The sequence below is a fragment of the Mustela putorius genome, unplaced genomic scaffold, assembly GCF_011764305.1.
Source record: "Mustela putorius furo isolate JIRA1106 unplaced genomic scaffold, ASM1176430v1.1 tig00537335_pilon_pilon_pilon, whole genome shotgun sequence".
NCBI lineage: Eukaryota > Metazoa > Chordata > Mammalia > Carnivora > Mustelidae > Mustela > Mustela putorius.
This window is the reverse complement of record NW_025422457.1, coordinates 443,928-464,673: the sequence shown is the minus strand read 5'-3', so window position 1 is coordinate 464,673 and position 20,746 is coordinate 443,928. Positions and strand designations below refer to the sequence as shown.

Sequence of the window (20,746 nt, the reverse complement as noted above, 5' to 3'; positions counted from 1 at the left end):
ATGAACGAACGTGCACACTTAAAGATTATACCATCTTTGGGGTTTTTCTAACATATTTTGAAGCTATTACATTCCAGGATATTTGCAAAAATGAATCCAGTGGATGGATGTCTTATTATATCATGCTTCTAATCAGGACCTTCAATATTAAGGCATTTACATTCACGCCTAAGATTTTCCACATTCTTCTAGATTACTTGAAGAAGGACAGGACTGATTAAGAGAAACCAGTCAAGAAGGCAGGGTACTGAGGTCCCAGAGAGCATCACATATGCTCTAATGCAGCAGCTGGAGTCTCTGTATTTGTTTTCAGGTACAGGTAATAGTTGTGAGAAGCAGTGATGCAAGAGAGGCAGAACTGAGTTTTACAGTGTCTTGAAATAGCTTATTCCATTCCTGCTACAGCAGGTGATCTTGGAAAAGCTCATCTTCTTTTCACGGAATTAAACTGCCTTCTTCGATATGTGTATGGGTTTGTTAAAACCGTAGATTTCCTGTGCAAAAGACTAAGAACCACAGAAGCTTCAAGACGGAAGTTTTACTATTACAAGAAGAATCTTTCACTTCTGAATAGGGACACACATTTTCAACTTAATAATTGATCTCAGAATAAATTTTAAAATGTTCCATCGCGTAGAACAAGCACACAAACAATAGACAATATCTTTTTGTCTTTGGTGCACACACTCATTTCCTAAATCATTCAAGTAACAGCGTCTCTGACTTCTTGGGGAGAGATGGGAGTTGAAAGTTTGAAGGCCAAAATGAATGATTTCCACTTCTGCCATGCCTGGATGCCTGAGATGGTCCTGAGATCTGTGACTCTAGGAGCAGCTGGTAGAGGTTCAGAAGGAATAAGAAAAGTGCAGGGAGAGAAGAAGGGGTAGAAGAACCAGCCCTGCATCTGTCCTTTGGGTCCAGTCTTCAGTGGGGGGCATTCTTCGTTCTCATGCCCAAACAGAGAAAACTAAAAATAACGCAAAGGTTTAAATTCTTTAGATGGTGCTCAGAAAGCAGGGCTACCATGGATTTCTGTTAACTCGACAGTCCACTTGGTGCTTCTCAACTGCAGTAATGGAAGAAAATGGTCTTCAAAAAGAACTGAAATGAATTCCAGAATGTGAAATAGGCACACGTTCTTAGACTTGCCTATTTGGAAGTGGTGAGGGGTTTAATACTGTTTGGAGACTATAATGTCCATTTATGACTTTCATGGTGTAGACCAGGGTTACTTTTCAAAAAATGGTAGGACACAGAATTCTATATACCTCTCCTGCCCGACTTCAGACTCAACGAAGTGTTAGCCTCGTCTCAGCTAAGAGGTAAGTCTGGTGTTTTCAGCCCGCATCTGAGACCCAGTAGGGGTGGTAACAAGAGGTGGAGGATTATACTGTGTGTCAACATCAGGAGTGCAGCCCTGCCCACCGAAAATCACCAACTAATCCAGCAGACAGTCTCTAAAGGCAAAGGCTGTCCTACCAGATACACCGCACTGTCCCATGAACTCCGAACCAGCAGTCTTTAAGGAAAGGTAACAAGTCCAGAAGCACTCTTGCTATGATGGAGATGGGGTGTGTATCAGGAGGCAGAAAGGCCCAGGACTCATGTTAGCACTCAGTGTTCGGTTTATTTGCAAGATGTCACACAAGTAGCATTCTCCCCTGTTTCTCAGTGATCTGATTCAGAACATCAATAGTATCTCTGATCAAGGTCTCAAAGATCCCGTCGGCTAGCTGCATCTTCACACACAACTCATCCTCGTCATAGTTCACCCACTGTGCCTCCTCCTCATGGAGCTCCTGGACCTAGGATTTAGAGAACAGGAAGGTTAGAAAATTACTGTCACATAAAAGCTAGGAAACTGACTGTATTGATATTATCATTGTATAATTCATATTAATCATATTTCCATCCCATTCCCATGAGAATACAGCCCAAGGCAATCAGAGAAAAAGGTAGTTTATATGATTATCACTACCCCTTTTAAAATTGCAAGAAGTTTGAAAAGACTCAACTGACGAATAAAAGTGGCTTCAAACCTGTCAAAATGGAATCTGACAATATTCCAGCATTTTATAGATATTAAGGTTTACAAGCATATTGTTGTCTATGACAATATAGGCGAACATGTGTAAAGATTTAAGGGGGAGAGAAGCATGTAAATTATTAGATATATGGATTTACAAATATAAAATGCATATATCCAAAGAAAACACTGAATGTGATTCTAGAGTATTATAAATAAATGAATGAAGTTTAAATATTCATTAGAGTATTTTAAAAATACATTGTTGTTTGTTTATGATTTTATTTGTCCAAGATTTTTTGCTTGTTTATAATTTCTAAAGACTGCTTGTAAAAACACGTAAGAGATGTACAGAACACAATGAGACTGTGTGTGGCACAGAGGCCAGGAGCAGAAAGTGGACTGTAAACCCCAATCTAGTGAGGAATTCAGTGAAGTCAAACTGCAGCAACAGAGGGTCTCTAACCAGAAGTCTAACTTGGCGAAAAAGCCACGTGACCACAAATGCCGGGCTTGCCCTGATCATAGTCTCATCTTGAAAAAGGTAGAGGAAGCAAAGACGGGAACAGTACTCTGCTTCCTGTTAGGAGTAAATGAGAAAACTCTTGGAGGAGAGAGAGCGAGCCCGTGGCCCTGGGGTCTGAGAACAGGAGAAGGAAGAACAGCCTTGTTCGACAGGTGCCCCTGGCCAGGGATGACAAATACATGACACGGTGGCTGCCTCATGCTCTCTGGGGGAGGCGGGTGTTTGAAGGATTTGCCAAATAGCCATTTCCTTTGTTCCCTAACTTATGATCCATGAACAGATATGCCACCAAAAAGGGCTCCGTGGCCAAATAACGTTTCAGAAAACCCGACCTGGGAGGTTCACCTTGTACATCAGCTTATTAAATAGAAGTCCACCAGTAAAGAAACTTGTTTAATTCAGAGTTTCTATATTTATTTGATCAAAGAATCATTCTGTATGGCTGTGTAAGGAATGTTATTAACCTACCAAGGAACTGGTGATGCTCTCCTGAAGGATGCTGTAAGCAACAGCCTAATGCCACACTTCTCACACTTCTCAGTTTTGAGGGAGAACCGTGTTCTGGGAAAGCTAACAGGGTTGTCCCCCAAAGCTTTACTATCCCCATGAATTTTGTCCAAAGTTGCCCGGCTTTCCTTTTTAGAGGTTTTCTCTGCCTTTAACATTAAACCTTTTCTTTGAGCAAATTCCTCCCCACTGACAAGATTCAGGAAGCACCGTCCTGACGAAATCGGTGGTGGTCTCACAGGAGCATACAGGCTTGGGACAAGATCCGCGGTCTCGGCGCGCAGACGATGGGCCTCACTGTGCCATGTGAGGTTTAGCAAAAGCTTTGCTCCTCCTCAGAGCAAGAACCGCTTTTCTCTCAGCTGGTGAGGACCAACATCATGCTTTCCGTTTTGCTTTGGCCATCCAAAAGCACAAAGCCCAACTTCGAACTGCAAATGTAGCAATCAAGGGGTTCTCACGGCCTGCCGATGTGCCTCCATCTTCTTCCGTTCTGGGTCCTGAAGCCTCTTCTGTCTTATCCCACACTTCCCTTGCTCTTACCCACGCATCATATACGCATGCTAAGTTAATATATAGCATATAAGTACATTACATTAAAAAGTCTAATTTTAGACTAATGTAATTTTAGTCTAATGTAATTACATTACATTAAAAAGTCTAACTTCATTTTCTTTTATTTTGACAGGGTATGAGGCGGGTAGGAAAGAAATGTGGCCAGATTTCAGCAAGCATAGGGCCGGGTCTTCCACCATATCCTTGCAGACAGGACGGGGAAGCAGAAATAGGTCAGTGAAATGGATTTGTGCTTTTTTGATTAAAGGACAAAATTACCACCAACCTACAAGGAAGTTTCTGACTGAAAGACTCAGGAGCTTTTTCCTCAGTGCTCCCAATCCATCTTGCTGGTATTTCATTATTCGGCAAAACTGTACTCTCTGTTTCCCAGTGACAAGGACAGTGTAAATAGAATGGGTTAAATATCTGGCATATGGATTTTTTTAATGAGTGCTAAAAAGCTGTATCCAGTTCATCATTTTTGGCCATGACTTGGATGAATTTTAGAAGTAATCAAGGTTGAGAGAGAGAACTATGTTGGAAGAACGCACTCAAAAATGTATTGGTATTTTGGACATTGGGGAGGGTATGTGCTATGGTGATTGCTGTGAAGTGTGTAAACCTGGCGATTCACAGACCTGTACCCCTGGGGCTCATAATACATTATATGTGTATAAAAAAATAAAAAAAATTTAAAAAATGTATTGGTAGTTTGAAACAAAGGGCCAAATTTAACAAGATGATGGAAGAAAAGAATAAGGTCCTGTACTTGGGCCCCCCAATAACTACAAAAGCCCTCTGGTTTTGAGGTTTTCCCAAGTTTTTCTGAGTCTCATGAAACTCATATAGTCAAAAAACAAATGTGGTTATAAGTTGCATTAACGGAAAAAGAGAGGAGGCTATATGACTGCACTAATAAATCAATAGATCAAGTATCACATGGTTAATCTGAGCATGGTATCTAAAGGGGGACACTGAAAAAAGTTAAGATGAAAATGTTGAAGGAACTTAAAAATACTATCAGACAAGAGCACAGAATACCAACATTTAACAGGGAAGGAAAGACTTAGAAGAACATGGGAGCTGCCTCAAAGGCATCAAGAAAGAATTAAAATTATTATAAAACCCCCAGAGCTGTGGAAATAAGTTCCAATTAGTTATATTAAAACCTTTTTAGGCTTACTATGAGAAAGAACTTTCCAACAGTAAGCAGAAACTCAAGAGCTATCTACCTCGCACCTTATCAGATCTTAGGCTGTACAGGAGAGTCAGTCATTAGCTGGATGCTTTCACTCCAGGATTTGTCCTTTAAATGCAATTCTACCTACAGGAGAGAGATTTTCCAAGGCTACTGTGTATAAAGGATATACAAAAGTTGGTCTAACTTCTTGTCATTCATTCCACACATACACACTTTGAGGATGCATGGTTAAGAATAGTCTGACATATTCTTAGCTCACCTAAGTTACAAACTCATCGATGTCCTTGTGAAGTGGTAACGGGACAGTGAGTGGGAACTGGAGCTGAAGGAAAGATTTCTTACTTTGGCTAATGGAGGCCTTTCTGTCCAAAAAACATTCTTTATATTTTACTCACCTCAAATAATGCCACAGATACATGGATAGTTAGACTGATTAGGGACCTTCCCGGTCCGAGCAAGGACAGCTCAATTACACATTTTCTTTCTCTCTCTCTCTGTTTTTAAGTAGGCTCCATGCCCCATGTGGAGCCCAGTGTAGGGCCTGAACTCACCACCCCGAGATCAAGACCTGAGCTGGGATTAAGAGTCCCTAAATTATTCTGCATGTTCATTCGGAGGAAGCAACTGTGTATCATGAAACGCTGAACACAGAAGTCTATCGCGTCACAAGTGCTAAGGTTCCGTCGGAGGGCACCCGCCCGCGGTGCAGACACGGCCCGCGCCGCCGCAGGAACGCCGCTCCCGCAGCCCCTCCGCGCTCCTCTGCATCATCCCATTGTCTCTAGCGAATTTTTCCTGTGAGCATATTTCTTTCAAGCTACAAGACCCCTACCTTGTCACCATCACCCCCTCCATCTTTCACTTTACCAAAAAAAACCGCCTTTGAAATACCCACTTTTGCTCTCACTAATCTCTCATTCCCTCTTGAAAGCTACTGAAACCCAGCGTTGACCTCACACATCCCAGATTACTCACATTAATGTTAAGATCAGTCAAGACCTACGTATTGCTAAATGCCACGGTAAATCCTCAGTTCTTATTTTACCTGACCAATTAGCTATAGCCATGCAGTTAATTCCTCCTTCCTCCTGGAAACGCTTTCACCTGGCTTCCAAGACCCCACACTCTCCTGGCTTTCTTCTACCTCACTGGCTGCTCCTTTCTCATCTCCTTTGTTGGTTCCTCCTCATCACGGCCCTATTTATGGTTCCCAGAATGTTCTTCCCCTAGATGAGTGCTTGGCTCACTTTGTTTCCCTCCGTCCTTTAAACAAGTGTCATCTTCTCGGCAAGACCTCCCCCAGCCATTCTCTAAACAACTGCCACCCCCAATATTCCCTTATTGCCTCTATATATTTAACTTATTTTATGTATCTGTCTTCCTCAGTACAATGAAAGCTCCCTGCATTTTGTCTGCTTTGTTTCACTCGTGTATTCCCAGTGCCCAGAGTATCACACTTGGCACACAGCAGATGTTTAAGAAATAACCAACTGGATTAATCTGAACTGGCCACAGGGGCTGCTGGAATCCTTTTCAATAATGCTTTAACAGGCAGCTATGTGAAGAGTTTCCTCTAGTTCTTTCTTAACTGCTGTGAAGCACAGTATTTATGCTTACACACATCAGAGTGCCTTTTCCAATTAAACTGTTTTTACATGATTTAATTCTGTGCTAATAATCTTTTCTTTTATCACACAGGACTGCATGTTGATGAACCAGCGAGATGAAAGAAAATACTGGAATTGGTTAGAAAATTGTACCAAAAAAAACCTGACAATATGGCTGACATATTATATGACCTAATATAGAAAGATGGAGCCACAACATTCTGGGATTTAAATCTACTAATATTGTTTGGTTCTTTAGGTGGAAGTGACAGTGTCTCCTTGTTCTGAATCAAAGTGCTTTTATTAAGAATGCTAGACCAGGCACAGGTGGCAGATTTTTACAGGGCATGTACATTTTTAATAAAAAGATGGCCTTTTCACAACTTAAACCCATTATCTTCATAGTTAGCACCAAGTCAAATTTCTGACCCAAGTTCTAACTGACATAATTTAGACTCTGGCTGTTTGCAGGCGGGAGGGTAAGGAACAAGTAAGAAAATGGTTGTATATCAATACAAATGATTATATTAATAATACCTAGTACTTTTAAGAGCTTCCTCTATGCCACTTAGGACACAGAGTACCTCATTTGGTCGTTGCAACAACTCTCTGAGGCTGCCACGCTACAGATGGGGAGACTGAGACCAAGGAGATGAAGACTTACCTAAGTCACATTGTTAATAAGTGGTAGAGACAAGTTTGGAACCTTACAAGAGGTCTGATTCCACAGATCTTGCTCTTAACTGCTAAGCCATATAGAAGAACAATAAAACCCATCAATTTTAAAAGAAAAGATTTTACCTATAGTATTGGGCTGACCAAAATATTAACCTCTGTCTTCTCCTGCTCTTTTAAATTATATCCAAATATTACTTAGAAATAAAATTTGAGAAACTCCCATAGTACATTGAAACAAACCACCACCACCAGCACCGGCAGCAAACAGTAGAGTAAGATAATGCAAAAAACCTCTTATATAAACACAGAAATACTGGATAAAATAGAACAAAAAATATTGGTAATGCATAAAGAAATCTTGAGAAAAGAGGAAAATCTTAAGTACTGGGACAAACAGGAATTTTAAAAAGCAGCAATTGTTACATCTACTTAGTGGAGGAATTAAGAGTGATGAAAGAGAGAACAGGGCCAAAGGTATGTCCAGAAAAGTGCCACAAGGAACTGGAGACTTGGGGAGAGGAAACATTCTAAGAGACAATAGCTAAGAATTTTCCAGAATTCAGTAAAGATATGAATCCACAGATTTAATAAGCACAGTGAGTCCAAAGCAGGAAAAAAAAGAAATCCACATCTAGACATATCCAGAGAAACTGTAAAATGAACACACAAGAATCTTCCAACAGAAACCAAGAAGAAATGACAGATTCCCCGTAAAGGACTGTCGGCAGATTTCTCAAGACCAACAACAGATGTCAGATTACAATAAAAAAGTACTTTCAAATTGCTGAAGTAAAAGAACTATCATCCTAGAATTCAATATTTATGTAAACTGTAATCCAAGAGTAAGAGCGGAAATAAAGCATTTGCAGACAAAGACCTTACATTAAGTAAGTGAGATTAATGAACTAATTCCAAGTATGTACTTTAGGAAGACAGAAACTGGACTAAATTAAAGAGGGGGATGCAGAAACCGATTTCTGTCCTGTTTTTGAATTTTGAAATATTTCATGATTAAACACGCAAAAGAGTGCCTGTTTCGACAGCACACATACTAAACATGCAAGAGATTTAGAATAGCCAATAAACAGGTAAAAAATTAACCATGTTAATGACACAATTAGAGCAGAATGAGCTCATTCTTTTGGTAAAGATTTGAAAATCGGTAAACAGTACTGGCAAAGCCGAGAACCTCCACTTATCGTGCTAGTGAGTATGTATAATCGGTACAACCCTTTTGGAGAAGAATTTGACCACACATACAAAAGCCTTAATATTCTGCATATACTTTTAATCAGCAATTCTATTTCTAGGAGTTTATCTTAAGGAAATCACTGGAAATAAGTACAAAGATCTCATGCTGCAAGGTGTTTATTACAAAACTGTTTAAAAGAGCAAAAAAAATTATTGACTGGTTAAATAATGGTACATCCATTCAATGGATTACTGTATTTCTAGGAAAATAAACTGGTATAAAGTTATTAAAAGTGATATAAAATAGAGGACCACTTGTGACAAGATAAAAAAAATGTTCATTTTTTTTATTAAGAAAAAAGAATCAGATCACAATAAAGAGATGATCTCATTTGTTTAAAAAAATTCTTTGTCTAAATAAGACCATACATCACAATATTAAAAGTTATCTAGATGGTGAGATTATCATGATTTTCTTTTATCAGTATTTTCTAAATTTTCTAAAATAATCTTGATTATTTTATAATAAACATGATTCTTCTTTTGTACTAAGGGAAGAATTTTTGGTTCACATGTTATAAAATATTGTTTTGAGGGGTGCCTTGGTGGCACAGTTGGTTAAGCAGCTGGCTCATGGTTTCTGCTCAGGTCCGATCCTGAGATCCAGCCCTGCACAGGCTCAGCACTCCACACGGAGTCTGCTTAAGTTTCTCTCTCCCTCTGCTTCTGGCCCTCCTCCCATGCTGGCATGTGCGATGTGTGCTCTCTCTCTCTCTCTCTCTCTAAAATAAGTAAATCTTTTAAAAGAACTGTTGTTTTGAATCTCAATCTCTCTGAAGTGCAAAAACAACAAGATCTCCAAATGTGAGGCTGGCTGAGTCTAACTGTGGGAGGGAAGTTTATTTAGTATTAATAATTAACTCAAGGAGCTAGCAGTACCATTTAACTGCATATTAAGAAGAGTGGGGGAAAAACTCTTGAAACAAGTTACATAGGCCCGGGTCTCTCTGTAGGAAGGTGAAAAGTATTTTATGACCAGCAAAGGAGATATTCACTTAATATATGTGTTCCTATTTCCCAACTCTGAAATCTCTTGAATTGTTATATACAGATGTCACCCTCACCCAAGCTATAATAATCTTATACAATAAAAAGTAATTTTTTTTATTTGAGAATTTTCTGAGAACTGCTAGAGAGACAGATGTTACTTTTTAAGTGACCCTATCTGGCACCATTGGAAGCCTCTGCTGTCCAAAGACAGTATAGTGTTTGGTACATCTAACACAGAGCCACAAACCAATTTACTTACTGTTCACTTGTGAGATACATTACTTGTCACTTCTGATTAATAATTCAAGTTAGAAGATACCTCCATATTGCTGCCTCCCGCTTCAGTGTATTTAATCCTTTCACTATTAAGAAGACATTTCTATAACCGTGTGAAGGCAAAGCTGTTTGTAACTAGCTAGAGGCCATGTGCAGTAGGGCCTCATTCTCCGTGTCATTTTCAACTGGCACACGATGCTAGTTTCCTCATTTACTTTGACACATACTCAAAAGAAACTTAGCTAAGAAGGTCTGCTTTAAAAAACAGCCACCTTCACCATATAAGCTATATCTAGCTTATATATTATAGTTATATACATACATAATTATATATATAGAATATTCTATATTCTATATATATTCTATATAATATATATCTAGCAGGTCTGTTTTCCACCACACACTTAGTTCTTTTGAAGCATCTCCTTGGGGAGGTAGAGATATAGATAGTAGACATAGATACATTTTTAAGATTTATTTTTAAGATTTATTTATTTTTATTTGGGGGGAGGGGCAGAAGGAGAAGGAAAGAGAGAATCAAGCCATTTCCCTACCGAGCAGTGAGCCTGACACGGGGCTCGATCCCACAACTCTGGTCAAGAGTTCATGGTCAGATCATGACCTGAGCTGCAATCAAGAGTCAAATACTTAACCCAGGCGCCCCACTCTCCCAGCATTTTTAACAGTGTTTTTTTTTTTTTAAAGATTTTATTTATTTATTTGACAGACAGAGATCACAAGTAGGCAGAGAGGCAGAGAGAGAGAGGAGGAAGCAGGCTCCCTGCAGAGCAGAGAGCCCGATGCGGGACTCGATCCCGGGACCCCGAGATCATGACCTGAGCCGAAGGCAGCGGCTTAACCCACTGAAGCCACCCAGGCGCCCCTCTCCCAGCATTTTTAAAACTGGAAATCTGATCTTGTAATTTTTCTTTCTTAAACTCCTTGTTTTTACAATAAGATCCAAAATCCATAACATGGCTTACAAAGCACTGGAGAATACAGACTCTACCTCTCCAGTTTTATCTCCTGTCACCTCCCACCACTAATATTTCAGCTCAAATCATGCTCCTCCTCATTTCAGGGCTTGGCGAATGTGGTTTGCTCCCCCTGAACTGTTCTTCTACCTTAGAATTCAGGTGATGCTTATTCATCTTGAAGATCTCAGATCAAATGTCCTCAGGGAAGCCTGCCTTGACCATCCTCATTAGATCAGTTTCCTCTGGTTTATGCTTTTACAACAGCTCCCATTCCTCTATTTTTATCTTTTAATTTAGAATTACACACGTGTGTAAATTATGTATCAATGGCTAGTTTCTGGCAGCAAAAAGCCATGAAGGTAGGCTCTACTCCTGTCTTGCTTACTACTGTCACATCAGTCCTTCAGCACAGTTCTCCACTCCAATGTGTACACTGAGATGATTTATAGAGGATGTGATCAGTTTAACTGATAGAAGGAAAATGAATGTTTCTTTCTTTTTTTTTTTTAAAAGATTTTATTTATTTATTTGACAGAGAGAGACCAACAAGAGAGGGAAGACAAGCAGGGGGAGTGGGAGAGGGGGAAGCAGGCTTCCTGCCGAGAGAGTACCTGATGCAAGGCTCGATACCAAGAGCTGAAGGCAGAAGCTTAACAACCGAGCCACCCAAGCACCCCTCTCTTTCTTTCTTTCTTTCTTTTTTTTTTTTTTAAAGATTTTATTTATTAATTTGACAGAGAGAGAGACATAGTGAGAGAGGAAACACAAGCAAGGGGAATGGGAGAGGGAGAAGCAGGCTTCCTGCTGAGCAGGGAGACTGATGTAGGGTTCAATCCCAGGACCCTGGGATCATGGCCTGAGCCGAAGGCAGTTGCTTAACAACTGCGCCCTAAATGAATGTTTCTTCACATAGTTTTTTCGTCTTTTTTTAAAAGATTTTATTTATTTGAGGGGCACCTGGGTGGTTCAGTTGGTGTCTGCCTTTGGCTCAGGTCATGTCCTGGGATCAAGCCCCAGGTCCGGGTCTGTGCCCAGCAGGGAGTCTGCCTCTCCCTCTCCTTGTGCCCCTCCCCCATCCACCACTTGTGTTCTTTCTCAAGTAAATAAAATCTTTTTTTTTTTTAAAGAATTTATTTATCTATTTATTTATTTGAATGACAGACAGAGCAGTAGCAGGGGGAGGGGCAGACGGAGAAGGGCAAGCTGACTCCCCACTGAGCAGGGAGCCCCAAGCGGGGCTAACTCGAGGATTCTGAGCTCATAACGTGAGCCGAAGGCAGACACTTAACCAACTGAGCCACCCAGGTGCCTCTGATATGCTTTCTTAATTACTAAAGAAGTGCTGGAAGTAAAATTATGGAAATTAACCACAGCTCAAACTTTAAGCCACTGTTGAAATAGGAGAACAAGTTCCTATTCTTGAGATGCAAGGATCTACAAAGAACTAGTTGGTTAAAATCTTGGCTCTCATTTGCTGGACAAGTCATTTAGTATCTTTGAGTCTAAACTTCCTCATTTATAAAACAGAATAACAGGAGTCCTCATATAATTACTATGTTTTATAGTTTGTCACTCTTTTCATGCATGAAAAAAGCCTGAAAAGGAATGGTAAGCTATAAAACACTAAATAAATGTTTACTTAGTGTAGCTGTTATTGAGCAAATGAAGCAATGGGAAGGCATATACTTGGGGAAAACGGGTTAATTTAAGTATTACACCCGTTTTCATTACATGAATATAAATATAAACAAGATAGAAAGTCCAGAATGAAAATGTTAGGAGATAAAACCTGAATGAAGTAACGAGTTTCCTAAAGTTTGCAATTAGTTAATGTTCTTTTATGGAAGAAAGACTTTTCTTCCTTTCCTTTTTCTTTCTATTTTGTTTGACACACAGTTTTCTTTTCTTTTCTTTTTTAAAGGCTGAGCCTGGAGCCTAATGCAGGGCTTGAATTTACAACCCTGAGATTAAGCCCTGAGTTGAGATCAAGAGTCAGGTGCTTAACCCACCAAGCCAAAACACCTTGATAAACATTTTTCTAATGCTAAAAAAATATATCTCAAAATGGAATAAATACCATCCAGCTAACGTTCTGGATAGTAATGATGACAAAATGGTAACAACTAATATTTACTGAGTTATATACAGGGAACTCTTCTATACATCCATTTAATCCTCTTTAATAATTGTACTGGTAGATTGCAGACAGGGAAATGAGACATAAAGAGGTTAGACAATTTGTCCAAGATTACGCACCAGGTAGGTGGCAGAAAAGGGATTTAAATTCAGGTAATCTGGACTCAGAATCTACACTGGTATCTTTTTATTGAGAGAGAAGGTGAATGAGAAAGAGAGGGAGAGAGAATCTGAAGCGACTTCACACTGAGCACAGAGCCTGACATTGGGCTCGACCCCACAATTGCGAGGCCATGACCTGAGCAGAAAAACCAAGAGCTGGACACTTAACCTACTGAGCTACCCAGGTGCCCCCTTCCCTTTCTTTTTAGACTCTAAATACATCTCGATTTTAGAAGAGATAATAAAAATAAAAATATTTCAGTTATATGCACTGACCAGGATATGATCCACTCGATCTCTTTTCTTTCTTCCAAATTTCATCATTTTCTGCCAATCTGTTTTGTGGTTTGGCTCCTTTTTAAGACTAAACAACTTGAGTACTTCTGTGGCTATGAAGTTCTGTGAAAATAAGAGGACGGAATGAAACACAACCAACCAAGTTCCTGGGAATTAGCGCTCATAATAGAGATGTATGCTAAGAATATGACATTTATAATAAAAAAATCACAACAAGTTCTTCCATTTACTGTTCTACTTAGCATTTTGAAGACAAAAGCATTCCAAATGCTCATACTTTATTCACTTAAATAATTTTTGTTTTTACACAACACACAAAAGTAAAACTCACTGATGAATCTGCAAAGAAAAATCACTTTAGAGTTCCCTCTACCCAAGAACCCACCATCAGCTAACTTCAAGCTGGCAAAACTACTAAAGGAAGCATAAACTAAATCTCTGCACCTGAAAAAATCCCAAATAAATGTTGGAAACAATGCCATGTGAGCAAAGTACAGGCTTTGGCTAGGACAGTTATTTTGAAGCAACATGACTGAGTATGTTGAATTAAAAAAATACTAATCAACACTTCAGTATAAAAAGCATGATAATTTTAGTATCAATATTTAAACTATCACCCTTAAAAAAACTTTACAAAATGCCATTTCAATATTGAAATTGGTGGGTATCATTATTGTGTGTTATAAAGATATATGCATTCTGATGACTGTTGATATATATATTTTGTATCTTATTTCAACTTATTTGTTCTCTGTTATTAACAAAATAATTTGGGTTTTTACTACTTTTTATGGTTGTTCTGTTAAAAAACAATGTTCCTAATGGGGAATAAGATATATTTATGATTCAGAATCATTTGAGAAGATTCTCGAACCAATGTGTCCCCTCTCTCTCAAGGATGTAGCAACTTTGGAGGGCTGAAAGAATGCAGTACACCAGCATTTTGAAAAAGCTCCCCAGGAGGTTCTGATACTCTATTTCTCAAAGTTGAAAATAATTGTAAAGTCTTTTTTTTTTTTTTATGAATCAAATTAATCTTTGAAAACTTTTTTTGGGGGGGTACTACTTATTTCAATTTAAGCTAGGGTCAGCAAACTTCAGTAAAGGGCCAGACTATAAAAATTTTAGGCTTTGTGAGCCATTGTAGTCCCTGTCACAACTACTCAACCCTGCTGTTCTAGCAGGAAGGCAGCCATAGACAATATTGAAACAACTGGGTGTGGCTGTGGTCCAATGAAACGTCATTTATCGAAACAGGTGGGAGGCTGCATTTGATCTGTGGGCCATAGCTTGCCAAACTTTGATGTAAGCATACATTGTATCTCATAAACATCTGTTGATGTTCTATGTGTACAAAATATTTTTAAAAGCTCTCTATAGTTAATACTGTATTGTATATTTATAAGTTGCAGCAACAGCAGATCTTAAAATTTTTTATCACACAAAAAAATTTGAAACAATATGTGATGATGGATGTTAGCTAGACTTGTTATGGTGACCTTTTCATAACAGATACAAATATCAAATCACTACGTTGTACAGCTGTATAACATGATGTTATATGTTAATTATATTTGAATAAAAAAAAGACTCAACTGCTTAGGCAATGCTTCCACATTATATATTAGAATATTGTGTATGTTCTTTACTGTATTTTTTAAAAAATATTTTTATTTATTTGACAGACAGAGATCACAAGTAGGCAGACAGGCAGGCAGAGAGAGAGGAGGGGGAGAAGCAGGCTTCCTGCTGAGCAGAGAGCCTGATGCGGGGCTCGATCCCAGGACCCTGGGATTATGACCTGAGCCGAAGGCAGAGGCTTTAACCCACTGAGCCACCCAGGCGCCTCTACTGTATTTTAATAGACCACATACACTCCTCAATGACTAAGAAAATCCAGCAGTAAGATGAGTACAGGGAACCCCTGAACAACATGGGTTTGAACTGTGTGGGTCCATGTATACATGGATTTTTTTCACTGAATACATTAACAGTACCATAAATGTATTTTCTCTTCCTTAAGATTTTCTTAGTAACATTTCTTTTCCCCAGCTTACTTTAAGAATACAGTATATTATATATATACAAAATATGTGTTAATTATGTTATTGGTAAGCTTTCTGGTAGGCTATTCTGGTAGCTAAAGATTTTCAGTTGCTTAACCAACTGAGCCACCCAGGTGCTCTAAGATTTTCAGTTGAGTAGGGGGTTGGAATCCCTAACCACCGATGATGTTCAAGGATCAACTATAGTTAGAGGTATGCTAGCTATAGGGAAAATGAGCTTCCCGTGATCAAATAAAGTCTGGAAAACACAACTCCAGAGCCTTGCTACTCAGAGTGGTTCTAGGGTCAACAGAATTCGCATCACTCAGGAGCCTGTTAAAAACATAGAATCTTGTGTCCTACTCCAGACCTGCTGAGTAAGAATCCCCATTTTAACAAAATCTCCAGATGAGTCATATTCACATTACCATTTGAGAGGCACTGAACTGGAAATATAACCTTTGATATATTAAAGAAACATGTGAACAGGCAGAGATTTCTACCAATGTGACTCTAAAGTCTTGTTGGGAGTCACTGTAACTTCAGGGCTTAATCTTTTCAGGGACTTCTTAGAAACAAATACTATATTTTATATATCATATTACTATCCCACATATTTCAAAGCCACATTACTAATTCGAAACCTCCAAAATCAAAGATGAAAAGGTTAACATCTGTCTAGGGCTGGCATGTTTGATATATGACAAGTTTTCAGGTATATTCCTAGAATACCTATCTCTAAATTGCCAAAAACTTCACCTAAAACTCCAATGAATCACAGTAAGTTATCTCTCTATTTCCTAATTTTTTCTTAAGTATTATAAACTATGTATGTATAGGAAATGACTGTTCAAATTACGCTTTGCAAAATCCTGAGGATTCAAGATTCCCTCTCCCCCATCCCTCCACTGCTTATGGATTCAATGAATCAACAAACATTTATTTAATACCTCCTATGCGACAGGCCTTGAGGACAGAGGGCGAATAACACAAAAGGGTACCTCCTTTTATGGCATTTATAGATCTGCATAAATGAAGAGCAAGTCAAACAAAGGAGATACTTTCTAGTTGGCAGGTTACCTTGATTTCATCAAGGTTATTTGGGTTTTTCACTCGTCGGAAATAACTGGAGTTGATCCTACATGGCTTCATCCAGACAGGCTGATTTAAGTTGGGATCCTCTGCAAATATTTCCTCAAAAATCTCTTTTGTTAAGTCAAAAACCGCCTTGATAGAGAAAAATAAAACAAATCAAAATGGCTAAGAATCCAAATTTCAGACAATGGAGATAAATTTAAAAATTAAAATTATCCTTCCACGTTACATACCTGTTTGTAGACCCTTTTACTAGTGCTTTCTAAATCTAGACCCTTACTGGCACAGCCAAGCAGTTTTGTAGGAATGCTAATGCTATGAAGATCATGACCTAATTCTTTCCATTTCCAGAGTTCTTCTGCTGCATTATGTACAAGAATTTCTACTTCCTCTGTAGTATGTGGGACTGCCAATAGTGTTTCACATGGTTTCTGGGGAGCTCTTTTAGGTTCTGCCATTAAAGGTACAATTGTTTCTTCTGCCTTATTTTTGGGGATCTTGTGAGAAGAGCTCAAACCAAAGTCTTCATCAAACCAGTCTTGATCATCTCCTAACACGCTCAGGAACTCCCGGCTGATCTCAAGTTCGGCAAGTCTCTTCGCAAGTTCTTCCTGCCCACTGGCACCAAATACTGGACTCTCCTACAGAAATGGAACCATTCAAATAGAGCACCATTTAGTGACCTCAGATCACTCATTTGGGTTTGTTTTTTTTTAAAAGATAAACCGAATATATTATTTATATTTTATTCTTTCCCTATAAGCAAAACATTATGGTGACTACTAATCAACAATTTTAAGAAAAAAATATTCTATATCCCATAATTGTGCTTACATAAGATAAACTGAAATTTATAAAATGTTTATTGATTGCTTTTTTTTTTTTGAATCATCATTATTTTGTTTCTGAGGGACTCTTTTGTCTGTGGGGTATGGAAATCTTATAGGAAATTTCTCACCTTTTCTGATTATCTGGCTCAAGTTACTCAAAATCATTACTTTTGTTCAACTGTCCATGGGCAACCTAAGTAAGCTGACGGTCTGAGTATATGTCATAGTGGATATATTTCAGTTTTACCAGAATCAACATCACAACTGGTAATATCCACAGGGTAACTGAGTAGCTACGTAGACAAATAAATTCATAGACAAAAAAGGAACTGGATTGAGAACCACTAGGAAGCTCCATGGAATAAATCTGTTCAGTGAATCTGGAAGGGACTCTAACCTGTGGAGAGCACCTGAGGGTCACCAATCCAGCGTAAAGCTGCTAGTGTTTGTGACAACCCTATAGTGACCACTCATGACATAACAGAGGACAATTATACTTCAGACAGAAAAACAGCAACAAGGCCTTTAAGAACTAGTACATGATTTTTATCTAATAAATAACACATCACAAAAAAACCTATCAGTAGCTACAGAATTAAAATGTGCTACAAAGATAAAGTCAATTGACATTCTGTCTAGATAAAATACTTACAGGTCTGGGGCATATATCTGGTGAAGAAATCTCTTCTTTTTCATCTTCCAATTCAGACCTTAAGAAGCAAGCTGGATCACTTGATGACTGTTCCTCAAGATTTGGGGATAGGGCTTGGGGTGGTACTTTCTTTTGATCATCGTCAAGAAGCTCCTGATTGCTAAGCTGGATTTTCTCATTCCTAGCTTTTTTGATTTCTTGTAGTTGACTGACCGTGTCCTTCACAAAGACTGTTAGTAAACTATCTGTCAGTAAGCTGACTTTTTCTAGCTGTTGCTTTGACTTTTCCCCCTCACTTTGTGATGACCTCAGCTGGGCTTCCAATTGGTTCTTTTCTCTCGTTAAAAGATCCAGAAGCGGAGTAGAAAGCTTTTCTGACACCTCGGGATATAGGTTCTCTTCCTTTTCTGTAAACTGCTGTTGCTTCTTGAACTCTTCGGAGAAGTTATTATCTAAAATATCACCTTCTACAGCAATGGAAACCTTTTCTGTGGCAGGAGAAACAAGGTCTTTGTTTTCCTTTGAGCAGATCGGTGAATCCACCAAAGACTGCTGGTGAACATGGGTTTCAAGTACCCCAGAAATGTCCTGAATGTTGTCTGTTTCTATTGTAAGGCTTCTTTCAAGTGAGGCTTCTATATCATGCATACTAGGTAGAGAGTTCTCATCAAAATACTTAGCTGCTTCCTTTTCTCTATCAGACTTTGAATCCACTCTATCTTTCTGTTCGTGATTACAGTACTGATACTGTCCCTCTGAGTAAGACTCTTCATCTTCATTTATGTCTACATAGTCCTCAAAGTTTTCTGGAATGTGAGATATTTTTTGAGGAGGAGCAAAAATACCATGTTTCTCTTTGCACACAAAGTATACAATGCCGTCATATGTTCCATTGTTATTTCCTTCAGCTTTATCCAACTCCACTCCAGCCCAAAATCCTTTAGCAAAACTAGTCACACCTTTGAATCGAAGAGTTCCTGGCTGAACATTGCCAATCAACACCCTATCACCAATGTGGAAATTATGTAACTCATCTGCCACAGAAACTGAAATGAAGGAAGGGGATTCCATAACTCCCTGCTCATGCTCTACATCACCGCGCTCCTTGCTTTTCATAAGCTCAGTAGGGGACTTGAGTTCCAACAGCCTCTCTGAGTGGATACTGCTATGAACAGAAAGGCTTTTCTCACTGAGGCACTCACTGATTTCATCATCACTGCCAAAGCTAATGGCTCTACTTGTAGAGTTCCCAGTTGGCTGTGATTTGTCTCTGCAAGACTGAGAGTCTTTCCTGAGTGACAACAAAGGTGACACCTGGAAGTCATCTTTGTACAATTCAGCTGAAATGTCTTTCTTAAAAGAAGACACTTCAAAATCTTCAGAATATGGTATTTCTTTAGGAGCAAAAAGATGTTCTAACAAAGACAAGTCCCTTTCCTTTATATTCTTTTGCTCCGGAATGTCTTTTTCTGATTGGATGTTCGGACTATGATCCGTATCTGGATGTGACTCTTTCTCTTTCAGCTCCTTTCTATGAAGATTTTCAATGGCTAATCTAACTAAGTTTTTCTGAACATTTACAGAATCTAAAGGAACATCTTTCCTTGAAAGAATTTCTGATGAATCTCCCTGTTCCAGGTCTAGTTTCAGTAAGACATCAGACTTCCCGGATTGTTTCGAACAGGCATCTTCAATCACACTCGCCTCCAGTTTTGTATAGTCTACTTCTTGTATTTCTGATTTTTGACTAGAGTCTTCTTGGGCATCTGACACATCCAGAATTCTATTAGGGACATTCAATTCTTTGAGAAGAGATAATGAAGGTACATTTTCTAGAGAATCTCCAGATTCTGCTCTGGTTCTCCTTGATGATCTAAGAATTGGAGATGAAGTATGAAAATGCTCTTCTGTCTGTCTATCCAATTCAATCACTCTCTTTGCATATGCAGATAAAGACCTTTCTGATACCAATCTCTCAGAACCTGCCAATGCAGCATCTTAAAGGAAAAGAAAAAATCATTATCAAAATGATTTAATTATAATCTTTCAACGTCTAGAATCAAAGGCTAAATAAAAGCCAAATCTTGATGAGGAAAAAACTCTGGTTAATAACTATCACCTGTTTTGGTTACTATAAAAGTAAATTTTTCCTTTAAGAGAACATATTGTACCAACAATAACCAGAACATTTAGAATGACTGAAAATTTAAAGTCTGAAATAATTTCTTAAAAATCTTAACTTATAAACTGAAGAAAAATGGCTCTAAGTTTATGAAGACACTGATTTGCACGATCATCCTGAAGTCATGCAAAACCAGAATTGTACAATGGATATTACATACATATTTCATATAGAAAAACAATGAAGGAAGGACAAATATATTTCTATATATACTTCGAGAAGAATGGATTTTCCTGGAGACTTCAACTAAGCTCTCAGATGTAAAAAAAAAAAAAAAACACAAGAAAAAAGAAAACTTTCTGCAAATACAGCATTTTTAAATAAAGATTTATTTATGTGGGGAGAAGAGCGAGAGCGAGAGAGAGAAAACTCAAGTTGGGGGAGGAGCAGAGAGAGAGACAATCCTTAAGCAGACTCCCTGCTGAGCACACAGCCCAATGTGGAGCTCAATCCCAGGCACCCCAAAAATAGCATTTTAAGAGCTAAAATTGCAGAAGAAAAAAAAAAAGATGTGACGAGCTAACAAACTAAGAATTAAAAGTTTTTAATTCAAATCTCTATTTTGTCTTTGACTGTAAGTAGGCTTTTTTATGCACCAGTTTTATTTTCTCATTGAATTGTACTTTATTTTCAGTAATTCTTACCTTTCTTTTGATTAAGTTGAAAAAAATATATATGACCACTTAACTCTGAACAACAGTATAGGCTAAAAAATATATACTCAGTTATAAAATCTGATTAATGCTGCCA

The 20,746-nt window shown here is 38.4% G+C and overlaps 1 protein-coding gene across 5 annotated transcripts in view; it reads right to left on the bottom strand.

Annotated features, from left to right (window-relative positions):
* Positions 1 to 317: 317 nt before the first annotated feature.
* CEP350 (centrosomal protein 350) overlaps positions 318 to 20,746 on the bottom strand; it is a 150,193-nt gene continuing 129,764 nt past the window's right edge. For all 5 annotated transcript variants that reach the window (XM_013064217.2, XM_045074331.1, XM_045074330.1 and 2 more), the window contains 5 exons: positions 17,815 to 19,811; positions 16,566 to 16,973; positions 16,318 to 16,464; positions 13,172 to 13,294; positions 318 to 1,805 (listed from right to left, as the gene is read on the bottom strand). In XM_013064217.2, coding sequence (XP_012919671.1) covers positions 1,641 to 1,805; positions 13,172 to 13,294; positions 16,318 to 16,464; positions 16,566 to 16,973; positions 17,815 to 19,811 — 2,840 coding nt within the window. In that variant the 3' untranslated portion in view covers positions 318 to 1,640. The remainder of the gene's footprint in view (positions 1,806 to 13,171; positions 13,295 to 16,317; positions 16,465 to 16,565; positions 16,974 to 17,814; positions 19,812 to 20,746) is intronic.